The sequence below is a fragment of the Hermetia illucens genome, chromosome 1 (genome assembly GCF_905115235.1).
Source record: "Hermetia illucens chromosome 1, iHerIll2.2.curated.20191125, whole genome shotgun sequence".
In the NCBI taxonomy this organism is placed as follows: Eukaryota; Metazoa; Arthropoda; class Insecta; order Diptera; family Stratiomyidae; genus Hermetia; species Hermetia illucens.
This window is the reverse complement of record NC_051849.1, coordinates 146,647,025-146,661,361: the sequence shown is the minus strand read 5'-3', so window position 1 is coordinate 146,661,361 and position 14,337 is coordinate 146,647,025. Positions and strand designations below refer to the sequence as shown.

Genomic DNA, 14,337 nt, shown 5'->3' with positions numbered 1-14,337 from the left:
AACTGTACATAACTGAGGTATTTCATTGAGCCCACTGTTTGTTATATTACACTTGTCGCTTGCTGCTGATATCACAAATTTACACGTATCGTACCGGCCACTGATAACTTTCAACATGCATGGACTCTCTGAGATATTAATGAGCCTGTGGGTGACTGTATATAACACAACATTGAATCTAGCACCATTGAATCTAGACTTATCACCCACATATGTTCATAATAATAATAATAATAATCGTTGGCGCAACAATCCATATTGGATCTAGGCCTTGAAGTGTGTTAGAGCACTTCATTCAAGACCGTAACGGTACACTACAGTATACTGTAGGAGGCAATGTGGTCAGCATTGCGCTCGCCCGAGATTATTACCCTGATTTGACTCAGGTACTCATTCACAGCTGAGTCGACTGGTATCCGACGTCAAATCACGATACAAATTCCACTGTCACCAGTGAGATTTGAACCGCGACCTTCCGCACGACAGCCTTGTGCTCTAACCACTCAGCTATCCGGACACTACATATGTTCATGCTACTTTTTTAGTTTATTTGAACAGTGTTGGAGTTGACAAAGTGGTGCCGTAGTTTATTGTTTGAACTTTGTCAGTGTACGGGATATCTGCGACGACCTGGCCAAAATCGATAGGACCAATCATATTAGCGTTAGAATTTGGTAGTAACCCACGCTGATACTTCCAACATAAAAATGATGATCAAAAGAGTCGATGAGGTATTACTCCCGGCCGCAGCACGTGCTGTTGTTGCTAGTACTTCGCTATATGGCCGATTAACCAGACTATCCATCTCCTGGCTTTTTTTTCTCCACCTTTCCACCAATTGGTCGCCGTGAGCCCACTTACTGCCGAACAGCTCCATTTCAGTTAACTTCTTCAGAAAATTGTTAGTGTTGAGGAAATTGCCAGATACCTACGTCACGTTCACCTTAGTGTCAGATTATGTTTTAACAAGGAAACTTTCTGTCCGCATCGCACAACGGTCACCGAGTTCCAAAACTCTAAATTCACCTAGCATGCCTTCCAACTGGACTGGACTGGACTGTACCCTTTAAACTTCCTCATAACATATATAACCAGTGGGTTTATGCTTCGATTTTTACTAGAGCGTTATAACATCTGGTCCATGGACCAGTGTATATCTCGTTCCCCTTCTTTGGGAAGGGACCCGTTACACAAATTGGGCCGCTCGAAACGAAACGACTGGCCAAAGCCGAACAAATCTCCGATAAACACTTCCTTTCAGTAGCTTTACGTGGCAGGTCTTCTTAAACAGCTGAAAATTCCACATGATCACACTTACCTATACTTCAAACATTTGCACTGCCACGTTTCCCTCGGCCCCAACCTCTCTAACTCGGTGAAGATTTGACCACTTTTATCGCTACTCATCCGTTCCGAAAACTTAATGAGAACACCCACTCCATCAAACCCAAAGTCTTCCTGTTCCTAAAGGCTCCAATGCGGCCACATTCATCGCACATGATACACCTAACACTGCCAAGAATATAATTTTCATATCAAACCATATCACTTAAAACAGCAATGCTCAGCGAAGACGTTGGGATTGTATGTATATTAATACCGTACCATACCACGAGATTAAAAATCTCTGCTCTATTCGTGGGGGTTCTACGTAGCTTCCCACAAATAGAATTGTCCCATTCTCCGGTTAATAGGCTTGCACCAGTTTAAATGCCCCCGAGAGATTCAGTCTAACTTACATGTCCCTGAGAAGCACCTCATCCTCCGCATGCAGCTTCACACGGTTTAATGATCTTACATTTTTCTTTTCTCTTAAAGGACACTTGAAGCTTCTTGCGCAACCACTAGCAGTAAAACTGCTGATGGAGGAGCAACTCAGGCTCCTTTCTTAGTTACATCCTGGTGTAGAGTGATTTCTCGACGTTTCGGCCTAACCTCACTGACTTTTTAAGACACGGTTGTTTTTGTGACCATAATCAGGGCCCCGTTGTGACAAGCATCAAAGATACCAATCTATACTCGGCAAGTGGTTCCCAGGAGAAGCCAAAAAGGTAGGTCTTAAAAGTAGGAAAACGACCAGTGGGAAACAGTAGGGAAGTCATCGGCAGACTTAACGAGACCGGGGGGATACAAAATGATAAAGTACTAGTATCCTTCGATGTAAAACCGCTGTACCCAAGCATGCCGATAGAGGAAGCCCTATAACATATTTGTTCGAAAAATGGATTACGACACATGAAAACTCAACCGAATGGAACTGACGCAGACCATCAAAAGGCACATAAATGTGGATTCCGAGTTCCCTGAACCAGTAGACGGTACTTTCTGAGGACTTAGATGCAATCCGCTAAGGATAAAAACAATGTACCGAAAAAAAGTGGCATATAAAAGATTTCCTGACCAGATTGTGATATGGTTTATCTAAGGCAGACAAAACGGTTACACCATTGAGTGTTAGAGCACATAAAAAAGGCCGCGAATACGCGGCAAACCAACATGTAGTGGAGCAAAAACACCGTTTGTTGTTGGATAATGCCGATATATTGAAGGAATTAAACGACACTAGGAAACTAAATCCGAATGCCTCCACATTTTGAAAATTCCCCTCGAATAAACACTAACATGGGAAACAATTTTTCCACATTGGTGGTCCTGTCGGCAGCTGTGGAACAAGACTTCACGATGTAGCCGAAGCCAGGGCAACTAACGCACCGTTTCAGCGACACCTGGTCTCTAAGGCGACACATAACGGAGCATATTCTTACTTTGTCTGCTGCCAACAGTTTGAGTGCTGCCTCCACTGGTAGACGGATGATGGCGGTGTGTGCCTCATGATAGGGTTTCTGTAGCTTCTTTACCGCTGACGCTACAAGCCCAATGAGGTCGAACTTCTTTTCCAAAGCCTTGCAAACCTATTTCTTCGTAATGACCTCATCTATATCCTTGAAGACTATAAGCATTTCGATCTGCTAGCCTAGATTTCGGCTTCTTGACTTTTCAATTTGACTCAAGAGTTGATCCGCTATTATATGCTAGGACTTCTTGAGCTCCAGCATAAGGTGACCTTTCTGAAACCGTCGATTCACCATCAGGTTGAGGAGTCCTCCTAATTTGTTCCACTTTCTTGGAAGTTCAGCCTTTTTTTCTTTTAAGAGTTGGCAGAGTGGGCAGCCTCTTCCCCGGTTTTTCCTCTACCTAGTTTTCAGTGGGCATCACTTACTTTGTCTGGCTTACTATTTCTTCCGATGCTTTACTCCTCTTCGATCCTGGGCCTTGCCATTCGCCCACCTGATTCTTCGAATCATGCCCCTTATATTTTGATGAGTATTCCGGCGTTAGTTGATGAATTCGCAAAGTTATAATATTTTAGTATTTGGTGTGACGAAGGCAATTCCCGATTTATCGCTATACGTCATGCCGCTCAAGTAGTTACCTGGCACTGTTTACTTCTTCCGTTACACTCTCCCCCTTGGAAATAGCATTTTCATTTGCGGGGGTTTGTACCTATAAGAGTGGAGATCTGCGAAAAATCGAGCTTCTTCTGAACGGGACCGTGAATGGAACCAGTTCTACTCCATCCATCGCACTTGTAAAATTTGATGCCACAGTTGCCAAAGTTTCCACTACTGAGACACTGCGGTCGTTGCATATCGATCGCCGGCAGCCCGCCTGGTTACTTCCAAAAACCGACCGTACTGGGTTTCCATGTACCATAATTTTCTTTCTATTCTTCTCGTCCATGTTTGGTTTTATTTTTGGGTATCCTTCCCATAGCCCATTTTAATCTTCGGGTGGGCGTTTTGCTGGAACCGATCTGAGTCAAAAGAAATAAAACTGAATATTTCGTATATAAATACGCATATAAGATATACATGTCACCAAGTAAGGGTAAACGCTCACCACCGATCATCAACCTTGATTCGCTGCGGGATATCATAAGTACCATATTCCCTCAAGTTTCGAATGAATGAAACCTACTCACTATTCAGATAGATACCGGGGCTAAGCTTGTCCTACATTGTCGAAAGTAGGCTCTTTATCTTCAGAATTGTCAACTTTATCTTGGTTAATGCAGCCCCAGTGTGGCCATTGAAGTTATCCTCGGCCTAACTCAATTCCTTAGTGGGCAGGGAGGCTATTATGCATACCTTTATCGCATGACGACCATATTGCCTGACTTGTGAGATGATTCCGGAGAATGCGGAGCTTGTTGTTTTTAACTGCCCGAAGTTCGTCGTACCCAGGGCGAAGATGAAAATTGACACTGAGGTGCTGTTTTCACCCGAAAATGTCGTGGATCCCATGCTGTAATGGAGGCGATCCACAATTTGCTAAGGAAGAAAGAAGTTCGGACGGAAGTAGTACATGAATAAATATACGAGCTGGAGTTCTAAGCTGATTATCTCTGGCGGCGTACTACCGAAACGGCTGCCCCGTGGGGAAAGTAAAAGCGAAGGAGGTGGTTTTAGTGAGTAAAAGTCTCACATAACCGTATGGTAGGAATCAGCGGTAGGTTTTGAATCTTTTCACCTTCCAACGACACAAAAAGACAGATTAGCACGCAGACGGACGGACAAAGCAAAGAGATTTTAATTTTAAGTTAAATCTTTGTCGGTATCTCGGGAGTTTAATCACAGCTTACTAGTAAAAAGTAGTAACCAATCTGTCCAATTAAATACTCGATGCATCTATTCTCTTAATTTCTGCGTGTTTATCAATTTTATAGACCAGTCAATTTTTCTCTGCTTCTTTTTCGGCTACGTTTGAGACCACTTGTCTCACAGCATTAAACATAGATAAAGACCAGAAGCAAGTGGAATAACTTCAATTCATGCTGATAGTCTAATTAAAAAATCTACAGAATCTTGTGAAAATCGAAACCAGCTATAACGTGTAAATAGTCTTTTATCAGATACAACAAAGATAACGCTTTCAAGACCTACTGCATTGGCTTATTAACAAAATGACTCCGGTGATGAAATATTGTGAATGAACTTCGAAGCCTCTATCGATCATCGTTGAAGACAGATAATATTTTGTCAACTCACGTTATTTCTTTCTTATCATATAAATACTCCCCAAATTATGAGAAAGTTTATTTAATATTTTGTTTCACGTTGTTTGGTTTAGTTGGTAAATTTTCAATGGAAAGGTGGCAGAATCGGGTAGCAGTTGTAACCGAGGCTAGCTCCGGAATTGGAGCTGCTATTGCCGCAGACCTGGTTAAGGCAGGACTTGTAGTGGTTGCTTTAGCACGCCGAGAAACAAGACTTCAGGAGATTAAAAAAGCCTTACAAGCTGATCAACAACAACGATATCATCCAATTAAGTGTGACGTTACCAATGAGGAAGATATTAAAAAGGCCTTTGCGTGGGTTGAGAAGGATCTTGGTGGAACCGATATTCTCGTCAACAATGCCGGAGCCTTTCATTATGGGGTAAACTTGGTTGATTCGGACAACTCAGGAGTGATTCACAAGATCGTAGATACAAATGTAAAAGCGGTTGCGTTTTGTGTTCGTGAGGCCTTCAATTCAATGAAAAAGCGTGATTTCGCTGGACATGTGATCATCATTAACAGTGTCGCTGGACATACTAGTGAGCGTTTTCCAGGAGCTAACATGTATATACCGTCCAAGCACGCTGTCACTGCTATGGCTCAAACCTATCGCCATGAATTCGCACATGCTGGCACAAAGGTGAAATCACGGTGAGTTTTATTTTGGAGTGTATAATTTATTTTTTATTTAGGATGGGTGGGTCTGCATTTCAATTAACCATCACGAATATTAAGCAAGTCCCTAGCGTTTGAATATCATAGGATTATTTTAACCTTATGGAAGTGCCTAAGCTGCTATAAGTCACTGTCGGGTCACAGAGCAGGCAGAGCGCTGTTCGTCAATAATGTTGTTGCTATTTAACAGATTATTCTTTGAAGAAGCGCATTCCGGTGTATCTTCGTTTCAAGCTCTGAAGTTCGACATCTCGACATATATATATATATAATTTCCTCCTCGCGGACCATGGTATTTTTTAGGTGGTAGCTTCAGTAGTAGTACCCATCTTGATACCATACTAAGGTTTTCATGCCACGGTTCCCTTCACGGAGCCCTCCAGCAATCGACAGGAGATTATTGATGCATCTGGCTACTCGAATCTTTTGCAATTTTGACAGTAGAATATTCTTGATAGTTAATGACAGTTCTTTTATAGAGGGCAAGTTGTCAAAAGACAGCTACTGCTGATATTTTCCTGATTTAGCTAATTCATCTGCCCATCTCTGGCTTATGTTTATAGTGAAAACACCATGTATTCATCTTTAGCTGGCTTAACTGCGTAACTGGCTTTTCGTCATTAGCCTTTTTGCCTTAGGTAGTTTGCGCTTGAAGAGATTATGTAATATAAATGGCTGTAACAACTTCGCTAAACATTTTCGTTCGTACAACCTCAAGCTGATGGCGATTTCGGCAGTACAAGGGTGCCTACTATGATCTTGTTCTCTTCGTTTGGAAAAGTCTGAGTACCTTTCAAATTAACTTCCTTGGCATAGCCTTAGAACTGTATGCCGTATACCTATTTGTTCTGTTCATATACATAACTACCCTCCCAGTGTCTTTGTCGGTACTTGGCGTGAATATGTCTCTTTCAACTGAGATTAGATTCGAGTGTTATAAACAAATGTTTAATTTCATTCGGCTATGGCACGTCTTGCTCGATTATGATTACCTTGACTAGAAGGGATTATTAGCAAAGTTAATATGAGTGGATTTGGTTTCATTTAATTTGATAAAAATACCAAGCACTGCGTGACGAAAGAACTTCCAGCTAAATGGTCCAGTTAGGGTCCTTAATGGTCGACCGTCATCTATGACGAGAGAGGAGCTGACGTCAAAAGAGGTCACCATCTGTTGGTCGCTTACCTTCGCTTGCGTGATGTGTCCGACACTTCCCGCAGGGTTGGCAAGCAGTGACCCTTCCAATTCAACATCGACCACTTGTATGGCCTAGCTATAGTTCGGCAGTGGAAGAGATATCTTGCTGATTGGACACAGATATCTTGAGTAATATCGATGAGCATTGAGCGGCGGTCAAAAATGCTCTTTTCGAAGGCTTTGCTCTACTGTTGAAGGGGCATCACAAGATCTGGCTGACTGCAGAATGATGGAAGTGGATCGATGAACGTAAGGAATTGAAGAGTCTATTGATCGCTGCGTAATAACTTTGAAAGTGCGATGCTTGAGCACCCGCACCGCGTAAAATCTCGAAGAGGCGGAAGGAACATTTCACCACGGTTCATAATAACACGACATCCAGTAAAGTTGCGCCTTTTGTGGATGAAATGACCAGTCACCGTAACATGCGGATAACAATTGCTCCTTCAAATAGAAGGGAGAGCATCTAAGCCTTTATTGCACTTAAATAGAGTAAAACCGCTGGACGTCACAATTTCCTCGCAGAGCTATTCATCGCTTCTCTTGGATTTTCTGCAGAGCTGGTACAAGCCCATGTAAAGGCCCGTAAGGCTCTGCCTTCTAGTCCTACAACTTTGCTCCCCTATATATATTCTAAAGGCAATTCTGGAACACTCCTGTAGAGAGTGGGAGGAAGACTTCTTGACGATATCACGGGTCAAAGGACCGTTTTTCTCCAACATTCACGCTGCTCACCAAGTCATATACTTTTGATGAACTGCCTGTGGGTTGGGAAAGAGAGGTAAGTTAAATCGGACTGGCTATTGCGTTAATGAACTGAACATCGAAGAAGTTGATCAGTTTGCATATGTAGGAAGCATCGTACCTGACAACGGTGAAACATTATGCCACTCACGCCATTAACAGTGCTAAATTCACTCTTGGGGGCCTTGTCTTAATTTATCTACAAAGAGATCTACTCTTTTCTTTGAGGATCGAAGTCAAAGCCTGTTTTCATGTTTAATAAATTTAGCTTTTTTATATAGGGCTTTCAAGATATTTAGTAGCTTTCCTTAAAAGGAAGACTGTACCTTTTTAGTTTTTCCCCTTCCAACGTGCAAACTTGTTGCGAGAGTTTGTGTGCTCTCCATTTTTCTACTATTAGTATCCTTTACCTTGCCCATGGTGAACAGAAGTTCTTTTCAAAGTTGCCTCTTCTAGTTGAATCGTCAGCGAATTGGTAAGCGGCTATTACTGAGTCATTTATGCAAATGTTTTCTTCAATATGTTGTCGAATACCAACCACTTTACTTTTCTATTAGAAATCCTGGGAGGGTGACACTTCCTCTTCAATGTTTCGCTGACCGGCATCATAAGAGGGGAGTAATCCAGTCTTTTGTTTTCATTGTTAACAACATTAGTTAGTTCATGGATGGATGGAGGTACTGTTTCGTCCTCTTTATTGTAACTCCTTGGCCTGCGCAAACGTTTCTTTGAAGATTGGGCACTTATTAGAACAATTGATTTCCTTAGATTCAACGTGTAGTATAATTTCTTATACCTATAGCCTGCCGGTGCATCATATCAATGAGATAATTGTTGCTATCCATTTTGATGTCCGTTTCGGGCTACGAATGTTTCACTGACATTACCATGTAAGTCGACATTGACTGACTATCATCATATTGCATCTCCTCTGCATTTTTTCCCTAACAGATTTATTGTATACACTTCTGCCTAAAAAACAAAGATATGTTAACCTAGGGATAATGATTCGTAACTTTCGGGTTTATTCCATGCAGCTCAACCTAGCCCCGTCTTGTGTCTTAGATCCATCTGTGCACCACTATTGGAACTTCCACTTTGAAGACGAAGCTATATTTTAGGTCGATTGTAATCACGTTGATGATTTTCTTTTGGCTGTTTGCCACAGGGCTTCCTATGCTGCTCATCATAGAGGTTTGGGGATTTAATGCGACAGTAGAAGTGAGAGGGCTCCTTTAATTGATAGCAGCGTACATAGATGGACTCGAACTAGCTTACCTACCAGCAGCCATTGTTGAAGCCTAAATATAGTGCTAATTGAATGCTATTGATCCGAAGGAAGCATAGTCGAAAGCGTAGAACTATTAAAAGGAAAAGTTTCCAGTTTAACTATAGATTTTATTTAAGGATAGCAGACACGTGTTTCGGACACAACCTGTGTCTTTCTTCAGTGCTGGTTTTGTAATAATTGTATCTGCTATCCTTAAATAAAGTCTATATTTATGATAAATTGAAAGTCACATGCAAAAGGGGGATGTAAATTTTTTTTCATTAAATATAGTCATGTGGGGTATCAAATTAAAGGTCTCGGTCAGTGCTTTCCGAAGCGGGTCTTAGTTTCGACGTTTGTTGGAAAGGAGGGGAGTGCGAGGGGTTGAAAGGGATCGTTTCTTTAAGGGGGCCTTTTTCAGAAACTACCCAACCGAAAAATCTGAAAAAAATCAGAAGGCTGCCACTGTATGGGCCTGGGCTCCGAAATACCTTCCATACCGATATCTGTTTAAATAAAGTTAATAATAGTATATTACTATAATTATTAGTAATTGGCTGCAAAACCTCCCTGTGCAGTAATGTAGGCGATAATACAGAGCATGATCTTTCCAAGTTTGCTGGAAATCGCACTATTACTAACAAAGTTATAATACTTCGAAGTTGTTGCTTCTTTGGAAATTCAAGACTATGAATGTCAATATCACCCGAAAGTGAAATCTATTACGTGCTGCGTACTAAAAAATACAAAAAATCTTCCGTACCTTTCCCGACTTGTTTGAATGAGTTATAGAAGAAAAGACAATAACCCTTGATGGGTGTCACATAAAGGATTTCTGGAAATCTATTTGCTCAGCAGTTTCCGAAATACTTTTAGGATCAATGAATCACTCAATTTCCTAGTCAGCCAAAACATGAGATGTATCTATTGTCAAGGATCTCAACGAATTAACAACCAGAGGGGGAATATGTATGGCACTGGGTCGAAGTCTATTATGGGCTTTTGCCCAGTTAGATATTGTTCTGATCAAACAAAGTAATGTAAGTACTTTTCGGAAGGGGTCCGCTTCAATCATGGACCTGACTTTTGTTAATCCTGCACTAACGCGTTTTATGACCTGCGCGCCAGCGAAGACTACACCCACAGCGATCACCAGGCGAAGCACTCGATGAAAAGACCTTCATGGAAGTGTGGCTGGACCAACCTACTAAGGCTGGTGACCCCACGGAAAAAGCTCTACATGTCACACAATGCATCTTTAAGGCATGTGACGTGTCCATGCCAAACAGGCGCTCGTTCCCCAGTAGAAGACACAACTACTGGTGGAATAATGAACTGGCCAGCCTTCAATCACCCTGCCACTGAGTCAGACGAATGGCCCAGAGGGCGGTTGTTAGGATCGATCAGGTTAATCAATTTAATTGGCTTAAGCCCTTCTTCTCAACTGCCATTTTCGCTTATAGCGCATTCAGTTCGTATTACACCAGTTCGGATATGTACGAGTATATACTCTCTGGGTTGTTCATTCTCCCGATTTGCAGGTGGTATGCGTTGAGCAACTTCCATAAATATTAGATCCACTGATTTTTAATCTACTCCTCGTTTTCAATAAGATACCCTCGTTTCCCTGCAAAATATGATTATACTTGGAACCCGAGGTTATTCTTTTCTTTGAGTTGTTAGGGGATTTTAACTTTTTTATCGTTTAGTTTGCAGATTTCGTTATTTACATGCTTGCGGGTTTTATCTGCAGATTTAATGAGCAGTACAACCAAAATCTACGTACTTGTCCCAGTTGACTATTGTTGGTCACTTTCGATATTGTTTATATCAAAATTCAGGTCATTTATTTCTTTTGAGCCTTTTTTAAGGTTTTGTGTAAAACAAAACTTTATTAAAATCGGTTTATTGTCTCTCTGTCTATTTGTCCGTCTGTCTTTGTTTTTTTAAGAAGGTGGAAATTTCCCTAAAGACACTGGTCTGGATATGCCAGCGTGTGGGATTCTTACCCTCTAAAATCAACCCCCACTCCCACAAAGCGCCGTGGAACCACCATGCGATATTATGATACATCACGAGGCGGAGTCAGCTCATTTTAACTTGGTCCTCTTTCGTCTCTACGTGGCGTACTTAACCGCGCTTTTCTAATCTCCTCTCCCTTTCGTAGTTTGCTCTGGATAGATGCCACCATGGAATTGATCGCATCCCTGTCTTCCAGATATGCTAACATTCTTCGCAACAGATTTTCTGGGAGGAGTACCTCTCCTAGAGTCTCCTCTAGGTTCTTCCTTTCCTCCACAAACCTTGTACAATGGAAGAATACATGCTCTGGGTCCTTTGGGGCTCCATTGCAGTTTGGATAATCGGAAAGTCGCGGTTCAAATCTCACTGGTGGCAGTGGAATTTGTATCGTAATTTGACGTCGGACACCAGTCGACTCAGCAGTGAATGAGTACCTGAGTCCAAATCAGGGTAATAATCTCGGGCGAGCGCAATGCTGACCACATTGCCTCCTAGTGTACCGTTACGGTCTTGAATGAAGTGCTCTAACACACTTCAAGGCCCTGATCCAACATGGATTGTTGCGCCAACGATTATTATTATTATTGTCTAGTTTAAACCTGAACAGGTACTGATGATATCCTCCATGCCCCGTGAGAAACTGGGTAAGATTATAATTAATCTCACCGTGTCCTCTCTCCAATCACTCTTTGATTGCAGCGCTGAGCTTGTGCGTCCACCGACCTATCCCGAGCGTTCCCAACGCTCTTCCCATTTATTTCGAGATCTCTTCCTTTCAGCATTCTTCGTCTGCGATAAAGGAGAGATAGACTTCGCATTGTTCGTCATCTCATCTGCAAAGATATCAATGGATATCATTCCGGAGACGACAAATGCTGCATCCTCTGAGATTATCCTGAATGCCGAGCATTTTTTCAGGGCTGTTCTTCTGTAGACTAAGTTTGTTGTTGTTGCTTTATCATAAACATACTGTACGTGTTGCTTATAGCTGAGCTTCCCGTGGTGGAAAGGGGGAACTGTGAACCTTCACGCATGCAGTGAGTTACATCTTTTTAAGTCGAATTTAAAGTGAGGTCCCAATACATGCAAATGGGGTGTGTACATTTTTTTCACCGAATATATATGTGGGGTATCAAATCAAAGGTCTCGGTTAGTACTTTCCGAAGCCAGTCCTTGTTTTGATATTTGTTGGAAAGGTGAGGAGTTCGTGGGGTTGAAAGTGATCATTTCTTTAACGGGCCCATTCTGAGAAACTACCTAACCGAAAAATCTGAAAAAATCCAGAGGCTGCCTAGGCTCCGAAATACCTCCATACCGATATCCTTTCAAATAAATTTAATAATACTATATTGCTATAATTTTTAGAAATTGACTGGAAAGCCTCCTTAAATTTATTCTAGAATCACCAAATTCAGCGCTATGAGATAGAGCACAATCCTACCAAGGCAGGTGGAAATCGAACTATAACTAACAAAGTTATAATAGGTCAAATTTGTCACTTCTGTGCAAATCCAAGACTTTAAATGTCAGTATCACGCGAAAGGGGGTATTCTTATATATTAATGCATATATTACGTGATAGGTTCTAATCGGACAAATGTCCACTCAAATATTTTTATATAAGAAATACACAAAACCTTTCATAGCTGAAGTGTCCCGCTTCCGGTTTCCTGACTTCTTATGGACTGATCATTTTGGATGTGATGAAGGCATGTTTCACCACTAGTCCAACGTAACATCTTCGTTTCCTTTTCCGCGAGATATGTTCATTGTCTTTTGTAGTCTGGCAACACTCAGAATCATAGACGGTAACAGGGAAAATGGCAGTGTATCAAGTTTTAGACTTGTGGCGATCGGTTTCTCCATGAGTAACCGCACAGCGTGTATTGCGTCAGTAGTTTCGCAGTTCTTGACAAGCCAATGTCCTCCTGGATTGCTTTTCCTTTTCTATATTGGAGTGGAAGTGCTTCCTTGCCAGTCAGATAGTGTTACTGAATTGAAGAAGTCATTGAGCAACAGTATTTGATCAATGCTCTTCATTTTCCGGAGCTTAGATGCGATCTTCTCAGCTTCTGTTGCCCTCCCCGATTTTATTTGTTTAATTGCTTCCGCAGTGGCTCTGTCAAGTGTAATTCATGGACTTCAATTCAGCTATTGACGCCGTACTACAGAAGTGTCTGTTTTCAGTTATATTGTAAATATTCCGAAGGCAGCACTTGAAAAGAAACGGCAGGTTTGCTTGCTTGCTCCTAGGTGCACCTAGGAGACACAATATTTCTGGGTGCAGGTAAACTCGTTCAATTTTACATACTACAAATTCTTTTATGAGGAAGGTCATACTGGCTACTGTGTGCTGTGCTGATAAGTTCTTCTAAGCAAACATAGGACTCATCCACAGGGGTGAATTGGCACAATGTACCGCATGCAGTATATATGTACATATTTTATCATAACCTTTTCCATTGAATAATTTCAGAGTATTAGCCCTGGAGCTGTTATGACAGAGGGCGTTCCTGATCTCTTCAAAAACAGCGGAATTCCCTATTTGAATCCTGAAGACATTTCGAGTGCTCTTCTCTATGTAATCGCTACTCCTCCAAATGTTCAAGTGAGTATGCTGCAAATTAAAAAAAACCTAGAAATTTAATTTTCCTCAAAATTTCAGATCTACGAACTGACAATTGAGCCGGTGAGTGGCAGGAATGTATCAAATATGGAACCACAAAATTAATTTGAAATTTCAGTTATTAGGCGCCGTGTAAATTTTCCCAAGAGAATATTGTAACTTTTATTGAATAAATGATAGCTTCTTGAAAGTGTAGATATGTTCTCCCAATTAGCTTTTTAATCAAATGTCTAACTTAGATTGGGGGTAGCTACACCGCCAATCAAGCGCTTCCCTTCTCTGCCATCGGAAAACCAAATTGCCTTGGTGTTTACGTTGCCACCATGTATTTCGTCTTACCATCATTAATGTGCAGTCCAAGATCTCGCACCTTTTGCACTATCTGGATGAAGGTGTTTTGTACATCTCGAGTTCTTCTGCCCATACTGTCAATATCGTCACCATAGGCCTATAGGGCACCCAGGCACCATAGTAATTAGTTGGATGGGTAACAGCTTCGCGGATAACTTTCCCCAATATTAAACAGGATGCATCCACTTCTCTGATCCTGCTCTTTTCTGGCCTCGTACATTATTCAGGGTAAGCCTGGTCAGCCTTACTAATTTGGCCTGTATACTGAAATCAGTCGTGATCGTGTACAGTCTTCCTCTGGCTACGCTACCAGAACATCTCGACGATATTCAGTAAGATGATACCTCTACTCGTATTATTGCTGTACAGCGTGATATCGCCATTTATATGTT

General features: G+C 41.6%; 1 protein-coding gene across 1 annotated transcript; it reads left to right on the top strand.

Annotated features, from left to right (window-relative positions):
- The first annotated feature begins 5,117 nt into the window (after positions 1–5,117).
- Positions 5,118–13,570, top strand: LOC119661156 (farnesol dehydrogenase-like). The gene is made up of 2 exons (XM_038070368.1): positions 5,118–5,710; positions 13,445–13,570. The coding sequence occupies exons 1-2, from the start codon at positions 5,145–5,147 to the stop codon at positions 13,467–13,469; spliced, it is 591 nt and encodes a 196-aa protein (XP_037926296.1). The 5' UTR covers positions 5,118–5,144; the 3' UTR covers positions 13,470–13,570.
- Positions 13,571–14,337: the final 767 nt, after the last annotated feature.

Bases quoted from the DNA above. Each gene is read 5' to 3' on its own strand.
- LOC119661156 (XM_038070368.1), top strand. From the start codon at position 5,145: ATGGAAAGGTGGCAGAATCGGGTAGCAGTTGTAACCGAGGCTAGCTCC. The intron at 5,711-13,444 runs GTGAGTTTTATT...GAATAATTTCAG, and splicing joins GGCACAAAGGTGAAATCACG to AGTATTAGCCCTGGAGCTGT.